At 39.3% G+C, this 25019-nt stretch overlaps 1 protein-coding gene across 2 annotated transcripts in view; it reads right to left on the reverse strand.

Moving 5' to 3' along the window:
- The window catches only part of PLCB1 (phospholipase C beta 1), a 682255-nt gene that overhangs the window by 74962 nt on the left and 582274 nt on the right, over positions 1-25019 (reverse strand). For both annotated transcript variants that reach the window (XM_082670207.1, XM_082670208.1), the window contains exons 26-27: positions 22288-22507; positions 17883-18063 (exon numbers count right to left, since the gene is read on the reverse strand). In XM_082670207.1, coding sequence (XP_082526333.1) covers positions 17883-18063; positions 22288-22507 — 401 coding nt within the window. The remainder of the gene's footprint in view (positions 1-17882; positions 18064-22287; positions 22508-25019) is intronic.

The following is a 25019-nucleotide window of genomic DNA, read 5'->3' on the forward strand; positions in this document are numbered from 1 at the left end:
TAAATTATTGGGTTAGTTAACTGCAGCTTGTCTTTGCCAAGTGCAAAGACAACGAACAGTGTGGACCCAGGTACCAATCCCCACTCTATGACTCACTACAACTATGACTTTGGTCATGGAGCCTATATTTTCTGAACCTACATTTTCTTGGTTATAAATGAGATAATCAATGCCTTTATGTCTTGGAGGTACTATGAAGCTTAAAATAAAACTGAGTGTGATACAAATGTAAGATGTAATCAACTGTAAATTATAATTCTTGGTTTCCAGCTTTCATTCCTTGCTTAATTGCTTCAAGAATGACATGAGTTACCCATCTTAGAAACTGATGTTTGTGTCCTGTGTGGGTAACTTCCAGTCGCTTCTCTTTCTTTATTCTACATGAAGAACTTATGGAACCTTCTGCCATTGCTCAGGCAGCAATAGCAACTGGACTCAACCCTTCTTACTGGAGCATCAAATAGATGGTGTGGGCTTCCTACGAAAGGTCCATTCTGTTCCCCAGAGATGGAGATTCTCACATATAGCAGACTGAGTTAACCAGTTTTATATATATATATATATATATATATATATATATATATATATATATAGTAGCTATGACAATACCAAGGCAATATAATCATAACACCAGCAAACTTTCATTGGTAATTTACACATGCCAGGCATAGTTTGAAGAGTTTTAAATGTATTAACTTATTCAATCCTAAGAATTGTCCTGTGAGGTAAGAGCTACTGTCCTCATTTTACATATGAAGATACTGACGCAGGGGACTCAAGTTCTGGGCTCTTGTACTTGGTGGTACTTGGCAGAGCTGGGTACAAACCCAGATAAATCAGCCTCCGCAGCTTGTGGCCTTCACCACTCTCCCAAGCTGCCTTTTGTTGTGATTTTAGAAATTGTTTTAAAAACCTCTTCTTATCTAAGAGAATAAAAGAAATCGAGGGAGAAATTCTCTCACAGAATTACCATAAAGAATCCACATTAACTTGACATTAACATGAAATTTGATGCACTCATCTGTGAAGTGGATTAAATCTGAACAAATATTAACTGGAGCTTGGGCCAGCAGAAAGCCTATTTGAAACCATTGAAAATCATTCAAAAGAGGTTGCCTGATCATGACTATCACAATTAAAGAAATCATGAAATACTGCAGTTTAGTAATGCCATTTATCAAACCGTCTAGATGTAAAATCCTGCTGTGCAAAGACTCTGACCATTTCCTTGAGGATTCCCGCAGCACCTCTTTGCTAGCTGAGGGGTACACACAGGGCCTTCAACTCCCCAGAGGACCTTTCTCCTCCCCTGTCCAGCCTAAGGAGTTAGAGGGTTATCAGGGGAGCCCCAACCTTGGTGGCAACATCAGAATCCCTTGTGAGCAACTTCTTAAAAATACGCATTCCAGGACCTGTTCCTAGGCCTATGGACTCCACATGTCTAGGGGCAGGGCCTGGGAATCAGTGTTTTCAAAATCTCCTCAGATGATGTGGATTCTTTGCCAGATTTAGGGAGTCTCAGTGAGCTCGTCCTCCTTCTATAGCCACTGCTAAGTCTCCCAGCAACACTTCTGAATTCAGTGACATTCGTGCTTCTGTTTCCGTGTTCTCATCTCCATCATTCACCCTAGTCCAGAATCGTTTCTTGATTATGGCAGCTCCTGTTCACATTTACAGCTTTCCTCCCCACTCCTGCCCTCTTCCTCAGCAACATCAACATCCAGGCAATGAAGCCACTGAGCTTGAGATCTCCCAGCCCTCTACCCACTTGATTCTGAGTTTTATTTCCATTTGTTTTCAGCCCCCACACAACTGCCAACACCAGCTTCCCTCAAGGTTCTGCAAAAGTTTCCTGTCTGCTGCATCCCCTGGCCTTCCTTTTTGCCCCTCCCTTGCACCATCTGTACTTGTTTTTTATTCTTCTCAGAACTAATTCCCACCTCCTTTGCTCCCAGAACACACACCTTTATCTAAACTATTCAAGTTAGCCACAATTCAACAAATATTTATCAAATGCCTACTAAAAACCTGGCATTATTCTAGAAACACTGAGCTGATGAGTTGGCTTTCTAGATCTTGCTACTCAAAATATAGTCCAGGGGGCTTCCCTGGTGGCGCAGTGGTTGAGAATCCACCTGCCGATGCAGGGGACACGGGTTCGTGCCCTGGTCCAGGAAGATCCCACATGCCGCAGAGCGGCTAGGCCCATAAGCCATGGCCGCTGAGCCAGCATGTCCGGAGCCTGTGCTCCGCAACGAGAGAGGCCACGACAGTGAGAGGCCCACATAACGTAAAAAAAAAAAAAAAAAAAAAAAAATATAGTCCAGGAGCCAGCAACATTGGCATTACCAGGGAACACAGCAGAAATGCAAATTCTCAGGCCCTAACAAAATGGACTAAACAAAAATCTGCATTATAACAAAATTCCCAGGAAATTCATGTGCACATTATTGGGGAAGATGGAGACAGTTTAGAAGAAGCCCTCTGTTATGCACTGAATGTTTGTGTTCCCTCAAAATAAATATATTGAAATCCTGACCCCCAGTGTAATGGTATTAGGAGGTGGGACCTTTGGGTGATTTGGTCATGAGGGTGGAGCCCTCATGAATGGGATAAGTGCCCATAATTGTAAAAGAAACCACAAGAGCTCTCTCACCCCTTCCACCACGTGAGGACACAGTTAGAAGAAAGCTCTCTATAAACTGGGAAGTGGGCTCTCACCAGACACCAAATCTACTGGTGCCTTAATTTTGGACTTCTCAGCCTTCAGAACTGTCAGAAATAAATATTCATTGTTTAAGCCACCCAGTCTCTACGGCACCCTCTCAAACTCCCTCTTTTCTGTCTCAAAAGAGCTGCAGAACTTTATGTGCGTTGTCTTCATTACCCAAGACTCAGCTTCCTCACCTCTGAGTCAGGGATAATGTTTCCTTCCTGGGGTGGTTGTGAAAGCTGGAAGAGAAGACACATGTGTGATTCCTAATAAACCAGGTCATAGGTTCTTAGCTTGGTTTCCTTACCCTTCCTTCCCAGAGGAAGGTTTTCCTTTGCTTTTTGTCCCATCTTCTTCTCCCTGTGGGAGGATCACCATTTCACTTTCTTCTCTCAAACTTTCTTCTGCACTGGATACATTCATTCCCTTTGCCTAAAAACACATCTCTATTTTCTTATCCTCCCAGAACCCTGAACTTTTGTTCTACCTTTGACCTTCCTTTCCTTTCCATCCCTAAAATGGAAGACCAATGGCTGCTTCCACAGCTGCAATGCCCCACTGCCACAGTCTTCAACCCCACCATCTCTTCCATTCCAACTACTGGCATTTATCTGATTTTGCTTTAAGATTACAAAAACTTTTTTGTTACTAAACTCATTGGCCATGTCTCAGGATGAACTTTCATTATTCTAGAGATTCATAAATTTTCTTAGCTCATTGTATCCTTAGGATCTCAGTAATTTTTTCATGGCACCCCCGAGGCCAAAAGAAATAAAAGAACAGTTCCATTTATTTATCAAATGGTTAGGTCCAAATAATAGTAGTACCTTGCACAGAATCCAACAGATGTTGCTCTGTTTCCTTCAAAAACATAAAATATCCCACAATACCCCTGTGAGTTCAACGTGGTGCTTCAGAGTGACGTGGCACATGGTTTGGGAATCGTGACTTTATCCTTTTGATAGGATGCCAGCTGCCAACCACTCTCATAAGAAGCTCTCTTTCCTTCATTTACAGTATCTCCAGCAATTCCCAAAGTCACTCTTCTCTGATTCTTTTAAGTGCTTCAATTCATTTCTGCATCAACTGCCTTTGACTGTCTCTGGCTGAGGATGGCTCACCAGCATCTCAACATCTTTCACAGAAGGCAAATCATCGTATTTTCCCATTAAGTATCATCACTCAGGTTAAAAGTGTGCATTACATTTGACTGCCCTCTTGGGTGCTTTCCCCATCTGTTGAGTCCTGGAGAACTGTCACCATGTTATCTCTTGGCTTTGTGTTAACAGCGCTCTGGTGTAGATCCTCATTAACTCCTGTCTGGACTTGGCAAGTATTCTCTCCCTGCCCTCAGTCTCTCCTTAGTCTTTCTGCTCCATATCACAAATAGTATTTTTTGTATGTCCCGAGCCTTAACTGGCTCTGTATCCTCAAATACGTTACACTCCAGCTCTAAATTTCCTTTCCTGATTAGCATTCAGCACACTCAATAAACTAGGCTGTATTTTACTCTCAGACTGTCTGGGCACATACCTGCTTCTATACTTTTTCTCATGTTATTTTTCCACCTGGATGATATTCCCATTTGAATGAGAGACAGCACAGATGTAGGGCATTCCCATGGTTGCAGAAATTCCACTGGACTGTGCTGCTCAACTCCTGATAAGGGAGTAGGCACCAGCCAGTGGTTTTTTGGACACCAGGCTCTACATAAAATAGGCACTCAAAAATTATTGTGGGGCTTCCCTGGTGGCGCAGTGGTTGAGGGTCCGCCTGCCGATGCAGGGGACGCGGGTTCGTGCCCCAGTCCGGGAGGATCCCACATGCCGCGGAGTGGCTGGGCCCGCAAGCCATGACCGCTGAGCCTGCGCGTCCGGAGCCTGTGCTCCGCAACGGAAGGGGCCACAACAGTGAGAGGCCCGCGTACCGCACCAAAAAAAAAAAAAAAAAAAAAATCTGTTAAGTTTAAGAACCACGTTGACCCGGACCTTGGTTATGGCTATGGTGCATCATGTCCAAGCCATGGGCTGTCTTATTGAAAATACTTCTTAAACTACATAATTTTGATATTTAACAAGCTAAGTTTTGTTCCTTTAAGAACAAATGCCTTATTGTGAAATCCAGGCATGTGTTTTGTTTTTTTTTTAATGTGGCTTTTGCATGAAACTAATGAAAATAGTGTCTCCATAGAATCCCAAAGAATATGTTTAAAAAAGGACAATATCTCTGTGTTTAATATGACAAATGTTCTTCCACTCTACTCAGCTCCCCTTGGTCTCCCCAACTCTCTCATACAACAGACCCCTCCCTGTAACATTCTGCCCTTTTCAACTATTTTCAAAAGATCACTCTTACTACAATTCTGCTCTTACAGCATTTACTGTTTTCATTTAAACTTCCTCTACTTAAAGTCCAGGAGGCAGAGTGATTAATGTTATGATTTTGTTAATAATATGACACTATTGTCAGACTCGCATTAAACTGGCAATGAGATTACGTCTAGGCGTTAATAATTTATCTCTTTCTTACCCTAGAAAGAGAGAGTGTGGGGCTCAACTATAGTTTTCTCTACCCAATACTACTTCAGAAAGAACTTCCTCTGCTTTCTGAGAACTGGCTCTGTGCCTAATGTGATTTCCATGGAGCTGCTGTGTTCTTTACGCCCATCCCTGGGCCAAGGTAACTGGTCCGGGGAGGCATAGATCCAAGTAGGACCAGTCATACCCCGACTCTAGCCACAGGTGATTGGTCTAAGGTTGCAAGCTTGGCCAATCATATCACACTAAAAAGGCTCGCCCCAAGATTTTTCCAACCTGTCATTAGTGAAAGAAATATAACTTGGAAGGGGTTGATGCCTATATTTTCTGACAAGGGGAAGCCTGTGTGCTGCTTTGGACAAAAATAATACAGACATGCAGAGAAAATCAGGAGAGAAAGGGAGAGAGACAGAGACAGACAAACATAGGAAGTGCTGTGAGTGGTTTCTGGTAGGCATCTCTTTATCCCTTCCCTTCTCCAGTGTGGATGGTCAACCCTTCCTTACATGGCCTTCCCCTATGTACTTTTCTAGTATATACTATTCTTGTCTATGTTAGTCCAGTATAGGTTTTTGTCACTTGTAACCAAGGGAATCCCGACAAACAAACAAAAAAACAAAAATAAAAAATTTTACTCCTTAATCCCCAAATAAGATGAAAGAACCTGTGAGCATTGGGTCCGGGGTTTCTATTTCATGAAGTGTGAAAATCTGACCCAGAAGAGGGATTTTTCACACAATAATTGAAGTGTCTTTTCACTGACCTAAGGGTACTCTCACTTTGGTGTATTTATTAGCAGACAGGCTCTACTCAAAGAACCGTTCAATGATATATTAGCCACAAGACTCACTGAAGATAGAAAAGAACAAAAAATTAGTTTAGAATTCCTAGGGGGAAAAAAGTCGAGAGTACATGGTAAACTGAAATGCAGTAAACAACATTTAATTTTAACTTTTAATATGATTTCTTTTTCTGGCCCAAAGGAATAGACATTTCAATTATTTTGCTTGTTTGTTTACCACTCATGACAACTCTCCTAGTTAAATGTTCCAAACCTTTTATGGATGAAAAAGAAAAGCTCTGGGGAATATAATTTCATGCTTGTTCTCAGCTCCATGCTGAATTTCACTTGGTTTAGTCATTTGAGGGTGAGGGAATGGTTTCCAAGGAAGAGACTAATTCCTTGACTCTAACTTAAAAGGGATAGAAAAATATGTGGACAGAAATTGTCATGTTTAGAGCCTCTTATAAGAAGGACAATTTGGGAAAATGTGCAAAGAGCCAAGTGTAGAGTGTACATACTTCAGGCAAACTCATCTTCCTTCTCCCTTCACTCATAAGTGGAGAAGATAGCACCTTCTTTTCTGTTAGTCAAAGCATCCACTCTGAGTTTTCACCATAAATTGCTTGTTTATCTTCTACAAAGTGTTAATTTATGATGCTTCTAAACTAAGAAATGATCTACTGATTAAACGCATTACTGATAATTTAAAAACTAGGTGGATTTTTATACTGGCGTGTTTCCTGTCCATTCAAATTGAAAAATATTTATTCATTCATTCCACCAATATTTACTGAGCACCTGTGATGTGCTGTATACTGTGTATTGATGGTCCAACTGAGAGTTGGCAGCGAAGTCCTGTCCAGGTGGAGCTCATGTTCCCCACCAGCTCACTTCTTTTCTCAGAAGCAGCAGAAAGTCTTGGATTAAAAGACCAACCACCTTGATTCTTTTCTGAGATAGTCTTTCATACCTATGAAATTCATTTCTTTTAAAATTTCCATATCTAAACAGAATTCATAGTTGCTTATTTGAATCTAAAGGTTTAAGGAATCCTTGAAATTTTCTTTTTACTTGCTGGGCAAAGCAATAAATGAACGTGAAAATCTGAGCACGACTCCTAGTCAATGTCAACAAGTTGGCCCAATGAATCTACAGCATTTAAAATTGTTTTTCACTTTTAAAATATGCCAAAGTAAATGTCAGCTTCTTAGCTTTCTGGGAAATATAAATGGGTCAATGTAGCATATGCCCTTGAATGATATTTCTGGTATTCTTTTATAAGGCTCTCAACTGGAAATATCTTCAAACTTTAAAAAACAATCAAGAAATTTGGTAAAGGAAGCTCTAGTAAATGTGTTTTATCATCCTAGATGATGCCTGGGTTTTTCCATCTTAATTCTTGGGCCTTGTTTCCTGACCAGTAAAATATAGCAAAATTTTAAAATTATATTATGTGTGTTTTTAAATTTTTTAAATTGTTTAAAAATTCAATGATGATTTTTAAATGTCCTGAAAATCATAAAAAGTAGATATTTATGGCCATGAAATATTTATTTTAGTGATAACTGGAATTCATTTTTATGATAAAAGAAGTTTCACTTAAAATGATTCATATATAGTTTTAAGTACAAATTTATAACAGGCAAAGAATTACCCCTTTGTAATTATAAAAGGTTAATGAAGTTACTTGTAAGAGTTTTTTTAAAAGTTGGTGTAGTATCACATATGACACAATTGTGGATTTTTGATTAAGTTAAAAGAAAATGAGAAAATGGTTGTATAGGATCAAGTTAGTTGAGATCATTATATCTGATTAAACCAACTGCAAACAAAAATCCAAACCACCAAAATTTCAGGATCAGGCTTCATAATTCTGAAAGATATCAAGACCATTTAATTTAGAATAGATGAAACAAATATTGCTTATCACTCAGATGTGGGAAAATAACTATACTGTTCAAACTGGAGGTTTTCAAATAATTAAGAAAGGAGACCTGACTAAAAGAGACATGATTTGTCCTGTGGTTTGTAACTGAAATAGTGCAATAAATCAAGGGCTTAATATTCAATAGTCTGTTTGAAAGCTAGAACCAGAAGAGCTGCCCATGAAGATGAGTAGCATAGCATGTCAGCTTCTTCTTTCCTTAATGCAAAATCTATCGTTTCAAGCATCTTGAAACTTACCAGATGGAGTGCAATGAGTCTTGTAATTCCAGAGGGCACAAACTAAATTGTCAGACTTGTGAATTCTATTTTGGAATTTTCCTTTCAGCAGAATTTCTTCTGTTCTTTAAGCTTCTTTAGGTTGATGCAAGTCAAAACTATTATTTTCTTTGCCTTTGGGGATAGGTTTTGTTTACTGACTCTTTTCCCTCAATCTTATCTAAATAGTTACCAATTAACACAAAAAATATACTAAGACATACTGTGTGCACACAAAAGTAAAAACAAGATTTTTTTATTGCTTTAAACTGAAATCCTTAATTATTATTTTAATAGATCTGAGAGTTGAATCATCTCTGCATTCTCTGCAAACTAAGTTAAACTAGCATTATAGTTAGAGGGAAACTTTACAAGCACTCTTGCACAAATTTTTATTTAGAAACAAGGATACAAACACTCAAAGAGGTGAAATGATTTAGCTAAAGTTACATAACTAAAAGTGAAAGTCATGTCTCCTCACTTTAAATCCTGTACAAATTGTCCTTTGATAAAGAGTGATGACTATGTTCTAGGCACTGTGTTAAGTTTCCATGGATTATTTTATTGAATCTCACATCCAAACTGTGAGGGCTATGTTTTGATTCTTGCAAAAAAAAAAAAAAAAAAGGCTTAATTCTCCACCATTCCCTGTATTCACACTCTTTGCAATGTGACTTGTGGTTCCTCTAAACAAGAGATAGTCTATTTCCCTATCCCTTGTATCCAGGCAAGTCTTACGACTTGCTTGGAGATAGATCTGTTGAGACTTTACCTACTTCTGCTTGCTCTCATTTGGAATCCTTTCCAAATTCCACATGGACAAGCCCAGGCTAGCCTTGCTGGATGATGAGAGATGTGTATCAGTTATCTGCCTGGACCAGTTGACAGTCAGCCAACCTTCAGGAGCAGAGCCTCTAAGTAACTGGCAACTGAACCACAGACACATGAATGAGCCCAGCCAGGACTAGAAGATACATCCAGTTGAGTCAAGCTCATATTGCTACACATAGAAACATGAGCTAAGTAAATAGTTGTTATTTTAAGGCAATAAGTTTTGAGGCGTTTGTTATGCAACAAAGCTAATGGATAAAGATGGGTATACTATTACTAGGTCCATCTGACTTTACAACCTGTGTTCTCAACCACGGTAAGCCCTTGAGGGAAGAGACAACATTTAGGCTTGGTCCACAGGAATCCCCCCACCAGTATGAGGACCACAGGAGGCCTTCAATAACTTTGACTTAAACAATTATATAAGTATATTTTATGCTCTCTAAATTGTCCAACCTCCCAAAAACAATAAACTAAAAGATAGCATAAACTCTGTGGGTCAAAAGAACAAGACAATCCAACAGAAAAGTAGGCAATGGATATGAACAGTTTGTAGAAAAAAGGAATGGAAATGGGCAATACACACATGGACATATGCTCATTTTTTTTAAAACATTTTTATTGGAGTATAATTGCTTTACAATGGTGTGTTAGTTTCTGCTTTACAACAAAATGAATCAGTTATACATCTACATATATCCCCATATCTCTTCCCTCTTGTGTCTCCCTCCCTCCTACCCTCCCTATCCCACCCTTCTAGCTGGGCACAAAGCACCAAGCTGATCTCCCTGTGCTATGCCACTGCTTCCCACTAGCTATCTACTTTATATTTGGTAGTGTATATATGTCCATACATACACTACCACTCTCTCACTTTGTCCCAGCTTACCCTTCCCCCTCCCCACGTCCTCAAGTCCATTCTCTAGTAGGTCTGCATCTTTATTCCCGTCTTGCCCTTAGGTTCTTCACGACCTTTTTTTTTAGATTCCATATATATGTGTTAGCATACGGTATTTGTTTTTCTCTTTCTGACTTACTTCACTCTGTATAACAGACTCTAGGTCCATCCCCCTCAATACAAATAACTCAATTTCCTTTCATTTTATTGCTGAGTAATATTCCATTGTATATATGTGCCACATCTTCTTTATCCATTCATCTGTCGATGAACATTTAGGTTGCTTCCATGTCCTGGCTATTGTAAATAGAGCTGCAATGAGCATTGTGGTACATGACTCTTTCTGAATTATGGTTTTCTCAGAGTATATGCCCAGTAGTGGGATTGCTGGGTCATATGGTAGCTCTATTTGTAGTTTTTTAAGGAATCTCCATACTGTTCTCCATAGTGGCTGTATCAATTTACATTCCCACCAACAGTGCAAGAGGGTTCCCTTTCTCCACACCCTCTCCAGCATTTATTGTTTGTAGATTTTTTGATGATGGTCATTCTGACTGGTGTGAGATGATATCACATTGTAGTTTTGATTTGCATTTCTCTAATGATTAATGATGTTGAGCATCCTTTCATGTGTTTGTTGGCAATCTGTATATCTTCTTTGGAGAAATGTCTATTCAGGTCTTCTGCCCACATATCCTCATTTTTGATCATGATTACATCAATAGAAATGAAGATAAATATCATTTCTATCTATATATCCATATCTATCTATCTATCTCTAGAACAAATCAATTCTATTAGGGTTACCCAATGATGATTAGGAAAATTAACAAATAAGAACACATTTTGACAAATTGTTTCATTCTTTACTTCATTACTAAAGTCTTGTATTCATTTGTCATTTCTTGTTTGGTAGAGAATGTAAAGTTTTCAGAAAAGCTAAATCATTTATTTCTCAAGAAAGATGATCCTGCCTTAAAGTCAGAATATTGGAGGAAGACAGATCACACTACTGTAGAGTTAGTTACTTCCTGACACTGCAATTACTCCTGGCACATATACTTCAGCTGAGCGACCACAGAAGTGAGAAAATTCAAGGCTGGCTCTCAGACAGGCTGCAGCAGCAAATGGTGCTAATAGAAATCATCAAAAAGGAAGATGGTGAGCACCCTCAGGCTGTAGCAGGATGTCAAAAACTGCAAATACACATTTATATTTGAGCTTAAGATTTCCTAGCCAATTCATGTATTGTAAGAAAAAAAGCGGAGGTGGGGGGCTTTCATTAAAAACAATGATTTGTGCACATTATCTCATTATTCCTCCTTAAAGTTCAATAAAGTGAGGATTATTCTTATCTTCATTGGAAAGATGAGAAAACAGAAATTCTGAGTGGTCACACAGCTACTCTGGGTGAGCAGTGGCCGGAAATGAGGACATTTGACTGCAGACCCTCACTCATCACCACTCACATCTGATGGGCCATTCCTTTAGTAGCTGGTCAGTATCCACCCAGAGCTTCCACTGTGAAACACAACTTTCATTCCCCAGGATTGGCAGGGAATTGGGAGCACTCAGCTCAACAGGTACTAGTGTTGGTTTGAGGCCCAGGAATGATTGCTGGTGGGACAGGCAGGAGTATGTATAAGAAGAATCCCAACCATTAAGGTCTATGTGAAGGAAAGGAGAAATGAATGGGCTTGGAACACATGGGATACTAAATACGAGAAAGAGGAGAAAAGGTAGGAAGTAAAGCAAAACAAAACAAGCCTCTGCAGAGGATAAAGAGTATGGTGCTGTGAGACAGAATGAGGAAATCTTTTCTTGACGCCACTGAAAAGGAGAAAGAAGAGAGAAGACAAAATGGTGGGTCAAACCCTGCAGCAACAGAGAAGCGACCCCATGGATGTCACCACAAAACCTCCTCTCCCTAGGCGGTGGATGTTGAGCCTTGAATGTGATGTTGGGGTTGATTCTGAGAGTGATTGAGAACCCTCAGAGGGACCCCCTAAGAATTTCTATCACTTACCAAACTCACATTTAAAATTAAGACCTTACCCTAATGGTATGACAAAACCCAAGGTCAACCTATGGCAGTTGATGAAAAACAGGTAAGTTAGAGCAGATTCCCCAACCATAGAGTTCTTTCCTGGAACAGACATCTTTCACTGGGCTCCACAGACCCCCAAGATATCTATGAGGAGATTTCAGGGGGTGCAAGAACTTCAGTGGGGTTGGGGAACTACATCTTTATTTTCACTCACCCTTAACTGAAAGTAACTGTTTCCTTCTATAATGAACACAGGCAGGAAATCACAGGAGTGATTTCCATAGGACCTGTGCCTTTGTCACCAAGAGATAACCATCCAGCTTGATGGTCAAGCTATGAAGAGCGGAGAGCACGATGTATTTCCTATTTCAACCAAGAGGAAATTTACACTTATTTTAAAATGCATTTTGAACAGAGATAAGGATCAATGGCTCTAAAACCTGATTCTTCAATGTGAATGTGTAACACATCACCTGGGACTCCTATCAAAATGCAAATTGTGATTTAGCAGGTCTGGGGTGGGACCTGAGACTCTGCATGTCTAACAGGCTGGCTCTCAGGTGATTTGGGGACCACACTTTGAGTAACTGGGCTGCAGAGCTGCTTGGATGTAGAGTTTTAAAGATGATGGTTCTTATTTAGACAGGTAGAACAAGTCCTTTGAGTCCTTTGAGCTATAGAGTCTATGAAGCTTGGTGTGCATTTAACACCTCCTATGATAACATGAAAAGTTATCTCAAAAATATTCTCTTGGTGTTTATTAATTTCTATGGTTAGGAAAATTGTTCCCACATCTGTGTCTCCATAGCAGTTTGCTGATGGCTGTCTATGGTTTCATTTATCACATGGTATTAATGACTGTAGTACATGCTCCCTGTGCATGTGCTGACCACACCTTCCTCATCTTTAGCTCCAGTGTCTATCACAGGGTTGGACAGATATTAAGTTGTAATGCACATTTGGCAGGGAGTTTATTGATGCCATGGTTTCTTTCTCAATCCTTGAACTGCGGGTTCACATTTGCATTTAATTCCCAAAGCAATTTTGGGAGATAAAATATCTTCTGCCTAATTCTCCGCATCACCCAAATACTCCATTTTACCTGGGGCCTACTTGCTTTTTAATTACACTTCCACTTGTCTAATTTAGCCTAAGAGGCTTGTTGGTAATTCAGAACCACAACCAAAGATAGAACTGACACTTCTAGGTGCCTTTCAGCCAAAAGACTTCCTGGCAGAACAATTTGTAGTTATTACAAATAGGGTTTATAGAAAGTTCTGCCACATGTTAGCTAAAGGCATGTAGTGTAAGTTGTGGATGCCCTGAAATGGCCATACAATAAACTCTGTGTGGTTCTAAATCCCAGGTGTTTGGGTCTTAGCCTTCTTAACAAAGGCCCATACAGGTATGTTCAAGGGCACTGGCACTTTATCTAAACCCAAATCCACAATCACAGTGGCGAAGGACAGAGCATTTTGAGTAGGTTGCTTATATTTGGCCTGAACGGGCCAGGCTGGCTTGGATGTATAGCATATGTATGTTTTTCTGAAAACGCTTTCAAGCTTTCATCGTGGACACACTCATTCCTTCTTGGGGAAAAGGAGGCAGAGGCACATGTTCTGAGATTGTCACCTCGAGTGGCAGTTCCAACAGCTCTCCTGCTCCAGTGGCCCTTCAGATGGGATTTTCCCAACTATAACTTCAGCTTGGTCTTCCCCAGTTCCCCGCCAACCTCCTCCTTCAGGGGAAAATCTGTTGCGCAGCTTTTCATGCTCCCATCTGGTGGGATTTGATGTGGTGCTCACCCTCACGTATGCCTCCCAGAACTCTGAGATTGTGTAGCTGTTGCCTGTGATTTCTGAATCTAATTTCTGAAGCTCAGGTCTCCTTCTTCCCAGGAGGCCTTTCTGGGATGTCTGGGCTTCTGTGTTAATTCACACTCTTAATTCTTTTTTCAGGAATGTTCTGTGAGTACTGGTCTTCTCTCTTATTCTGCCATGTCTCTTATGAATTGCCATGTTTCTTTCCTTGGGGAATGGATCTTGCCAGAGGTTGGCACTCTGAGGAAGCTTCAGATGATTATGGCTGGACTGCCTCATCTTTGAAGTAACATTGACCCTGTTAGTCAACTTCAGTAATCTGCGGGAGAACCCCAGGACTTCTAACCCTCAGGCTGTTATTCCTCTGAACTGTGCTTCTGGATGGCACTTTCCTGGGGCCCCATTCCTCACCATGTACTCCCAGCTCAGCCCCAGAGCCGTCCTTGTGAAAGTTACTTCAGATCACATCACTCCTCTGCTCAGAACCCTCCACTGGCTCCCATTGTGCTGAGTGGAACACAGAGGCCACAAGGGGCCTACAAGACCTGAGAGATCTTTCTCCAGCCCCAGAAGTCCCATCTCTCTGACCTACAGTCCTCCTCAAACACGGTCACCCTACTGTTCCAACACACAGGCCCATTCCCAGCCCAGAGTCTTTGCGTTTGCTAATCCTTCTCCCTGGGAAAATCTTGCCCCATATGTTTGCATGGGCCCATCCTTCTCCTCCACACTCAGATGCTGGCTTCTCAGTGAGTACCTCTCTGGTTACTCTATGTAAAATTTCAAACCACGTTCCTCATCCTTCCCCCACACCCACTCCCTAGTTTTCCACTTGGGATTGATTTTTTTTTTCCTAAACCCTTATTACCAACTGACATATTTTACCAACTTATTGTGTTTATGGTCTCACCCCCACATCTAGAATGTAAGCTCCATAAAGGCTAGGATTGTAATTTTTATCCTCTACTATTTAAAAGTATTTGCTGAGTGGCTGTCTATTAAGTATTTGTTGACTAGATGAATGAATGAATCAGGATTTCTTTCTGAGGTGATGAAAATGTTCTAAAATTGGTGATGGCTGTACATATTTATGAATATACATAAGCTAAAAACCATTGAACTGTACACTTTAAATACATGAATTGCAAGGAATGTGAAATAAAGCCTTTTAAAAAGAGAGAGGCAGGTATCTCAGCCATCCTAATACAGGAGTTGGCTTGTGTGTGCTCTGTGCTCTGTGTGAGTAGAGGTGAGGTCGTCTGAGAACATTGGTGTGAGATCTGAATTAGGAGGCATCTGAACAGTGGTTATAAAGTAGGGGCTCTAGAGTCTGAGGACCAAGTTCAAATCCCAACTACTTCATTTTCTGGTTGTGGAAACTTGGGAAGGTCACTACATTTCTCTGTAAGTTTTTAATCTGCAAAATGGGCTGAAAAGAGTACCAAATGCCAGTGTTGTGAGGATTAAATCAGACAATTTCTGCAAATGGTTTAGCACAGCATATGGCCCCATTGGGTGTGTTCAATACACAGCTGCTATTTTAATTTTTATTATTGTTATTATTTTCTGGATTCCTAGGGATGGGGTACTGAGAAAGAAAGATGGCAGTGGTTGTAGCTCCCAAAGCTATTATCTCCCATTAAAATTCACTTGGATTTTCTCAGGTCTGTCAAGGCAATCCCCGGTTTACACTAAACCTGACCTCTGCCCGCATGTTCTTTCACTGCTTGATTTTACTTCAGCAGTTCACAAACAAGGCAGCCCATCAAAAGCATATGGAGCTTTTAAAAATAAGTCCTTGAGCCTCACATTTAGGTATAGAGCAGTGGGTCTCAAAGTGTGGGCATGGGACCAGAAGCATCAGCATCGCCAGCCCTACACAAGGCCTGCTGAGTTGGAAATTCAGTGTAGGGCCCAACAATCTGTGTTTTAACCAGTCCTCCAGGTGATTTTGATGCATGCTCAAGTCGACAGTACCTGACCAAGTGGAATCTGATTTTTGATAAGCTCTTCTTGTGATTTTGACCTGCTCATTTGCATACTGTCATTGGGAACCAGTACTACAATGACAGCAATACCCTGATCCATCTATTACATAGTCATGACTAAACCATTCACTGTTTGCAACCTATTAGCAGAAACAGCCTCAGAATTCTCTTACATGGACAGGCCTTCAGCAATGAAATGAACAGGTCATGTAAACAGCTTTGAGAACCCATTTCCCCTGGGTACACTACTTTAATTTCTGTTAAGCTTACTCACTTGTTTTTGGCACAAGCTTGTTTTCAAGGCTACTTTATTGCTTGATTCATTTAATTTATCTGTCACCAAACATTTATCATGTCCCTACTCTGTGTCAAGCCATCAACAACAATGCAACATATGTTTGCCACTATGGGAAACAGTATGGAGGCTCCTCAGAAAAGTAAAAGTAGACTTGCCATATGATCCAGCAATCCCATTCCTGGGCATATATCTGGACAAAACTATAATTCAAAAAAATACAGGCACCACTATGTTCATAGCCGATGGCTAATGGCTATTCACAATAGCCAAGACATGGAAGCAACTTAAATGTCCACTGACAGATGAATGTATAAAGAAGATGTGGTACATATATACAATGGAATATTACTCAGCCATAAAAAGAATACAATCACACCATTTACAGCAAAATGCATGGGCCTAGAGATTATCATACTAAGTGAAGTAAGTCAGAAAGAGAAAGATAAATACCGTATGATATCACTTATATGTGGAATCTAATATATGACACAGGGACTTCCCTGGTGGTCCAGTGGCTAAGACTTCGCACTCCCAATGCAGGGGGCCTGGGTTCAATTCCTGGTCAGGGAACTAGATCCCACATACTGCAACTAAGAGTTCGCATGCCATAACTAAGACCCGGCAGAGCCAAGTAAATACATAAATTAAAATATTTTAAAAAATAAAACTTTAAATAAATAAATAAAATATGACACAAAGGAACCTATCTATGAAACAAAAACCAACTCACAGACATAGAGAACAGACTTGTGGTTGACAATGGTGGGTGGGGATGGGGCGGATTGGGAGTTTGGGACTAGCAGATGAAAAGTATTATATAGAGAATGGTTAAACAACGAGGTCCTACTGTATAGCACAGGGAACTATATTCAATATCCTGTGATAAACCATAATTGAAAATAATTTTTAAAAGAATATATATATGTATATATATACATATATATACATATATATATGACTGAATCACTTTTATGTACAGCAGAAATTAACACAACATTGTAAATCAATGATATTTCAATTAAAAAAACAATGGATTGGATTGTCACATTTCCTGAGAAAACATTTTGGAGGACAAAACTGATCATTCATGGAGATGATGGCATTTCCTTTCATAGAGAGCCTCAGGAATTGGGTAGACAACATTCCATACAGGCCACTTAAATACTGACTTTTCTAAATGTAGGAGAGTGGACTGTACAGTTCTCTTTGTATCACTGCAAAGCTACACTACTACATAAAAAGTGAACATTTATTTGCAGCATGTTCTTAATTTTCTTAAAGATAAGTGTGTAATTATCTTGTGCGATTTCAAAAATCCCAAAAAACTACTATAGCCCAAACATGAGTTAGTGAAAATAAAAATAATAAAACATAGCTTCACTGGAGAACAGAGAGGAACTTGGTAAAGATTCTGGAATAGTGGGGCTTGTAAGATATCAGTATGGTGGATACTATTTGGCCTATGCAATTTCCATTTCTAAGAAATGATGATTTTATTGCTTTTTAAAACCGAAGTACTGGGGTTTGATCCTGCTTTTAAGTTAAGCACGTGTTAAATCACATGTCACAATACGGATCTGAGAAATGCCTCTTATCTCCCTCTACAACCTGGCATCAAAATAAGATTATTCAGTCAGGAAGTGAAACGAAAGTGCCAGCCAGAACTGCTGCTGTCTCCTGTTATGTTATCCAAGGGCATCAAAATTTTTCTATAGAAAAGAGGCCTCCAGCTATAGAAAGAGAAATCACATTTCTCAGGCTTACCAGTTTAATATGTTCTCGCTTCTGGTATTTTTCGCTGTAATACTGTTCTTGTCGAAGATTAAGCAGCTGCTGCTGTTGTTTGTCCTTCAAGTCTATTAACTTTTGGGTCATTTCGGCATCCAGGGCAGCAAGGTCTTGCTCAATTGTTGACGAACCATGGTCAGGGCTGCTGGGTTCCGATCTGCAGAGACACAGAGCTTGACTCACAAAACATGTAGGTCAGAGCAAGGTGGAGGGAGGGCTGCTCACCAGAGTCCCTCCTAGAGACTCTGTTTGGAAATAAATATTTCGATAAACCACTTGAGACAGAAGCTGATACCCCAAGGACAAGCTTAGCAGCAGAAGGTCTCCAAACACAGAAAGTAGATGAAATTTGTGCTGCTCTAGAAAGAGGTAGTGGCAGAAAAGGAAAGCCAAGAGGCTGGGGGCCCTGGCAGTGGTGGTGGAGAGAATGACAATCCCCCCTTGGGAAAAACAATGTCTAATAAGGACTTTTTAAGGCTTTTATTTTTTAACGTAGCATGTATAATGTAATTTCCACCTACATTTCTCCTGTACACTCTGCTGCATTGATGATTCTGTAGGGGGAGTTGAAGAGGTGATGAATTTTGCATCTGTGTGATGTAGACTGACAACAGAGAGCATGTGCAGACGTCACGGGCCAGCAACACTCCCAGCTGACATGTTCTGTTTCTTGACATCTTTTAATAGCAAGATTTGTTATTAAAATAAGTTTCTTCGGGGGCTGAACCAACTTCATTGATATCTCCACCCAAAATGGCACTTTGGTTCCAAGAGAAAGGAGGATGAATTGGGTTCATTCTAAAATATTTATTGAGTGCTCACTCTGTGCAGCGGGACTTTCTTTGAGTTATTCATAAAGAATTATATAGCTATTTTGACGTTTAGGACTAATGTTGAAATAAAACAAAGCAATTCTCACTAACATTATTGTGTTAAAACATACAGTGTGATTCTTTCAAATTTTGTGCTCTTACTTCTTGTAGGACAAATAGAATGAGAGACAGTGTTGGAAACGGGGTACCAAGAGCAGGTCTGTTCTTTTCATTTATATGGAAACCGCTGCAGAAGCAACCACCTAAGATACCCAACACATCAGATTCTGTCTCCATGTTTTCACTTGTGGCCAAGTGGAACGAGTAGAAGAGGTTTCTTGAATCAGCTGGTGCTAATTCCTCTTACTTTCTCTTTGAATTAGGCCAACACAATGGTGCCACATGGAGAGGCAGTTGGTAGAAGCTAGTGTTAGGATCCTATTTTGTCAAATAAGGGATGCAGAATTCCCTCAAAGGTTTCTAAACATCAAACTCACATGGCAGCACTGAGGTGGCCCTCCATCCTGGCATGAGTACAAGTCTATTTATCAACATCAGAGGAGAGGAGCATTGGAGGGGTGACCTCCATCTTGGCATGAACACGAGATACATTTATAATCTGCTGCAGCAGGAAGTTGGTGTAGCCAGACATAAAGTGTTGCTTCAGTGAGCCACAATCACTATAGCAGACGGAACAGGGCAACATTTCTTGACCACTCAGCAGGTGCCAGGGACTTTCTGCTTTACTTCTGGCTTTCACAACAACCCAGCTAGCAGGTGTGACAATCTCCTGTTTACATTTGAGGAAACTGAGTTTCAGTGAGACAATTTTCCTAAGGACACAGTATGGGGGAGCAGCAGTGCAGCTTACCCAAGGACAGACATCTAGACAACAGCAAAGTCTGTGCTCTGAGAACAACACAGTGTGTGACAGAAACCATCTTTGAATGATCTACCCTTCACATTATGTGAAAACTCAGTTGAGACTACGGATATTTGAATAAGAAACTGATCTAATATAAGGTTGTACATATGAAACATATAATGTTATAAACCAATGTTACCTCAATAAAAAATAGATCTAAAAATTATTTATTAATTCATTAGAAAATATAAGCCCATTACATATTAATATATTTTGTGAAAAATAATTATACTTTCAAAACAAGAAGAAAATCAGTGAGATTAAAAAAATCTCACTGGCAAAAAAAAAAATGAATATAATGGACATTATGTCCATTTATTACTCTGAGGAGTTTTCAGGATTTTAATGTGTATCATGGGGGGATGGGAAATGGACAGACATAATCAGACCTCAGTGTCTTTGCCTCTTGAAGAAAAGTTTCTCCTGATGTATTTTTTGACACAAGATGCTTAGGGATTTTTGTTTGTTTGTTTTTTGAGGGAAAGTAAAGAAAAATAACCAAGGGACGAATGTTTCTGCATCTTCTCTAAAAACAGGGTTGAAGATATTATCCCCTGTTACCTAATGTTGCCTGTGTATGATCCAAGAGATGAGTTCTTTTGTAATTTAATACCAGGAAAATGTTTGTCCCTCTTGGAAATGCAAGTTTCCTTTAATCAGATAAGGAGAATTATCTAACCCATATTTCCTTTTCTCAGAAGCTAAGAGCTAGTTTTAGTGTTCAAGGACAGAAATTACATTAAATGATTACTTCTGTCCAGTCGAAATACAACACGGGTCACATATTTGATATTATTCCACATATGTGATTTGAAATTTTTAGTAGCCATCTTAAAAAGTAAAAATAAATGAGTGAAATTAATTTTAATAATATATTTTACATAGCTTGATTATCAAAAATATTATCATTTCAACATGTAATTAAAATCAATAAACATCAATATAAAAATGTGAGATTCTTTTTTTTTTTTTAGTAAAGTCTGAATTCTAGTGTGTTATTTTATACTTGAAGCACATTTCAATTCCAATGAGTCACTGTTTGTGGTTAGTGACTCATGTATTGGACAGCAGATCTGGTAACTGGCAGACAGTCTGTGTGCATATGTATGTGTGTACATTTTTTTTTCTATTTTTATAGGACTTTTTTACATATCGTCTATGAATTTACTTTAACATTCTATTGGAAGTTTTCAGGATATGACTTATAAATAAATGAATACAGGAATAAACAAATGACTACATACATATCACTAAGATCAAAATTTAGAAGTTTTAGGCCAAGCTTTGCCTGAACTGTTTTGTAACTGTGGGTAAATGTTAAGCCTTTAGTTTTCAGATTCCTCCTTGAAGAAGTGATAACAGTTCACCTAGATGGCTTCTAAGGCTGCTCCAGGTCTAAACAATGATGCTTTTGCTGCTTTTAAAAGCCCAGGTACTGGGTTTTGATTATGCTTTTAAGTTAAGCACATGTTAAATCATATGTCACAAGAATCATATGTTTCAGATTCATATGAATCTGAAAAATGCCTCTTACCTTTCTCTCTAACCTGATCGGATTATTGAATAAGGAAGTGAAGGGAAGGATGGAAGGATGTGGTACAGCCTGCCTGACTCTTAGCTTCTATGCTCACATAGTTTCCCCACGTTACCACGTTAGGCACTTTGGGGTGATAACTGAGTAGGTTGTACTCACTGCTGTGTCCCCAGGGCACACAGAAAGCGCTCAATAAATATTGGTTGAATGAATGTGTGAGAAACGCTTCTCCCCAGCACGGTCTGAGTACATGGGGCTGTGGGGACTCTTAGGCCCCAAACAAGGATTATCTGTACAGAACTTTGTGGGTTTCAGATAGAACAGCAAAGGGCAGTAGAGGTTCTCTTTTCAATAAGACAAGTTGCCTCTTCAGCTTGGTTCTAGTCCACAGCAAAATGTCCGACCCCCCCAGGTTGGCAGCTGCAATATGGCAAGTCATCCAGTTGGTCCTGGGCCTACAGGCTAGAACTCAATGGTAGGACTTCCTGCATATCTAGTCTCACAATTTGGTCAAATAAAGAAATTCAGTCTACAAGCAAAAGTGAGCTGAGAGGACACAAAAGCTGTAGGGAGTGGAGGGAGTTGCGTGGCTTTCCTTCTTACAGTGGTGTAGATCCAAAACGTGGTGCGAAACACTGAAAATTCATCAACTAAACTTCAATTAAAAGAAAAAAAGAACTATCAAGCCAAGACTGTGATATGACAATTTTCAAAGGAATAAATATAAATTGACAATAAATATGCCAAAAAATTCAACTTAATAAGGAAATGCAAATTAAGATACTAATGACATCACTTTTTTCTCCATCAGTTTGCACTTTCATATCTTGCTGATAGTTACAAACTGAAACAGAAAAGTCTTTAAATTGATCTAGGGATCCCACTTTTAAAATTTTAAGAAAATAGGAATATATGAAAATATTTATACATACATATTTATTAACACATTTCTTATAATAGCAAATAATCAAAAACAACATGTTCATCAATAAAAAATCATTTACATTAATTGTAGTTTGTCCATTCAAAAAAAAAAAACACTGAAAATCCATGTAAATGACTCTCCTCCTTTATACTATAAAACAAACAAAAAGTACCCCTTCAACTTACTTTTTCTTACTATCCTTTTTGGCTGTCTTTTCCAAAGCTGCCCTCCTTCGCAAGTAGTCATTCTGGATTTCATTATATTTTGTAGTGTGTTCTTTGATAAGGTCGGTGGTTTTCTTGTGGTGTCTCTTAACCAGGTCTTTCATTTCTTTGTAGTGCTTCTTTTGAAGTTTCACAAACGACTTCTGTTGCTTCAGCTCTTCAATTGTCTGCGCTTCTACTTCTGCAACAAATGGGTATGAGAGCTGAGAGGCCTGGAAGGGCTGAGAGGACAGAGCAGTTGCTGTTGAGCAGTATTTTTCTGACCCCAGCCCACTGGACCTTGAGAGCAGAGCTTGGAAGTCAAACGTGTGTTCCAGGCTGGCTTTATGGCTTGCTAACTTTGTGACTATGTTACCAAATTTCTCAAAGACCCTATTTCTTTACTCATAATTTTTAAAAAAGTTTGGGTTCCCTAGAAACAGAGCCCAGGAGAGGGATTCAGGTACATGTGATTTACCAAGGGGGGCTCTCAGTAGGAGGGGAGTGAGGGCAGCAGATACAGAAGAAGAAGTAGCTAAACAAGGACGTGGTCTCGGCTGGAGTCCGGCTTCTGCCTGATCCCACGGGGAGCTCTGGAGCGTGAACTGTACTACAGAGTTAGTCTCACCTTGAGGCAAGAAAGCCAGCTTTTTGCCTGTTTGGGAATGTCAGTTGTGGGGAGGCATAAGCTCCTGGAGAAGGGGCTTCCTTTTGGCTGAGGGCAATTTTCTTTCTTTCTTTTTTTTTTTTTTTTATAAAAGATCTCCCACACAATCTTCAGCTAACCCTGTGGTTTGCTAATATGTTTGCAAATGGCACTGCACCTGCTTTTATATAAATTTTTGATGCCTAGAGCATCAAATGTATCAGGGCATTGTCAGAGACATAGCTGTGTAATAAATAGCTCAAATGGATATAATGAGATATGCTCCATGACCAACAGAGTAGCAAGACATTTATCAGATAAGAAATCCCTCTTCATGATCAGTGTGCCTTCCATGAGGGCAATTTTCAAAAGCAGAGGAAGCTATGAGCTGTTAGTAGCCAACGTTTACTATAGCTGGGAGCTGGGTGCCACAGATGGTAAAGGGGATTTTGGTGGGCACTAACAGGATCCACTTTAAAGATCACACAATTTCTACTTTTTAGGGTCGTTATGGTGATGATGAAATAAAAGAATTAATGCAAAGTTTTTAACATAGTTTCTGGCAGTGTGCCTGTTAGAGGCTTAACAAATGATTGTACAGGTTCTACAGCACCATTTCTAAGGGGCACTATTCACAGTATAGATATTGTAGGTTTGTATATTCATCACAACATTGCTCCAGTATAGATCAGTAAGGTGAGGGAAGGTCCTTGCTGTGATTTACCCAAAGGCATCATAGGGTTGGTGGTAGTTTATATCACTACATAGTGTTTTATTTAATGCCAAGAAAACATTTAATGTGACAGAGCTTGATTTTAAAACAGTCTGTGTTTTACTGACTTGTTTAATCAATTGTAAAAATATGCACTTAAAAAATATGTTAACATTTCTAAAACTACGATGCATCACGTAGTCAATGGAGTGCCACAATTTGTTGGTGCTTTTCTTTCTTGGCCATCCATGAGTAGTGAGGTACCTTAAAAAGGATGGTGCCTTAAATTCAATTAATTATCATTTATTTAGACCTAGATTAAGTCATAGTTCACATGTTTTCATCCTTTGATGTGAACTTTCCGCTTCTGGGAACAAAAATAAGTTATCATAAATATTTAGAACTGTCAAGAGACTCAGAAATAATATATGCCATGAATAACAACAGACCTGGATAGCAAATGATATATCTAGTGGATAAATGTTGAAATCAGAATAACAATTTATGTTCTTAAATGATAAGGTCTTTAAGCAATTGAAATATGTTTCCCTTTTTAATAATGTATCTGTTCTCCTGACATTCGATTCCTTTTGAGAAAGAGGCCAGGGAGAGAATCAGGTACATTTATTTAATGGTTTCCCTCAGGCTCAGATGGACTCATTATGGTTGCATAATGACTGATTATATTAAAATTTATAATCCTAAGGAATTGCTGCAGTTTTGGTGACAGATTCAACCTCACTTCTTTAAAAATGGTGTGCAGCACATCAGCTGTGGCAAGTTTAGCAACAGGGTTCAAGATGTTCCAACCTATGACTAAAAATAATTCCACGGAAAGTATCATTTTTTAAAAAGTCTGTGGATGAAAGGCTATTGTTTGAATACGTCCTTAAGCATAAAGGTAATGTCCATTTATATAAGGAAACAAATACCACTCATAAACCAACCAGAGATAATCACTTCTAATATATTGATATAGACACCCACCTTTCATCTATGCATTTGTGTATTTTTAAATAATGTTGGAATCATGCTCTTATTTACACTTCTGTCTCTTGTTTTATGTGTGAACATTGTATTGTTTCCCATGGGATTAAATCTTTAAACACATGTTTTCTTTTCATACATTCCTAAAATAAGTTTTTGATGCATATTTTATGTATTATATTGGTGAAATCATAAATACACATCCCTCTCAATTTTCACAAAGTGAAGAGGTTTCTGTAGCCACCACTTAGATCAAAATCAGAATATTATCAGCACCCCAGACACCCTCTTTTCGGTTCCAGCCTTCCCTCCCACCCCCTAAGTACAATCCAAATCCATGTTTCTAAGAACACAAATTACTTTTGCCTG

Source organism: Grampus griseus, assembly GCF_964374135.1.
Source record: "Grampus griseus genome assembly, chromosome: 14".
Lineage (NCBI taxonomy): Eukaryota > Metazoa > Chordata > Mammalia > Artiodactyla > Delphinidae > Grampus > Grampus griseus.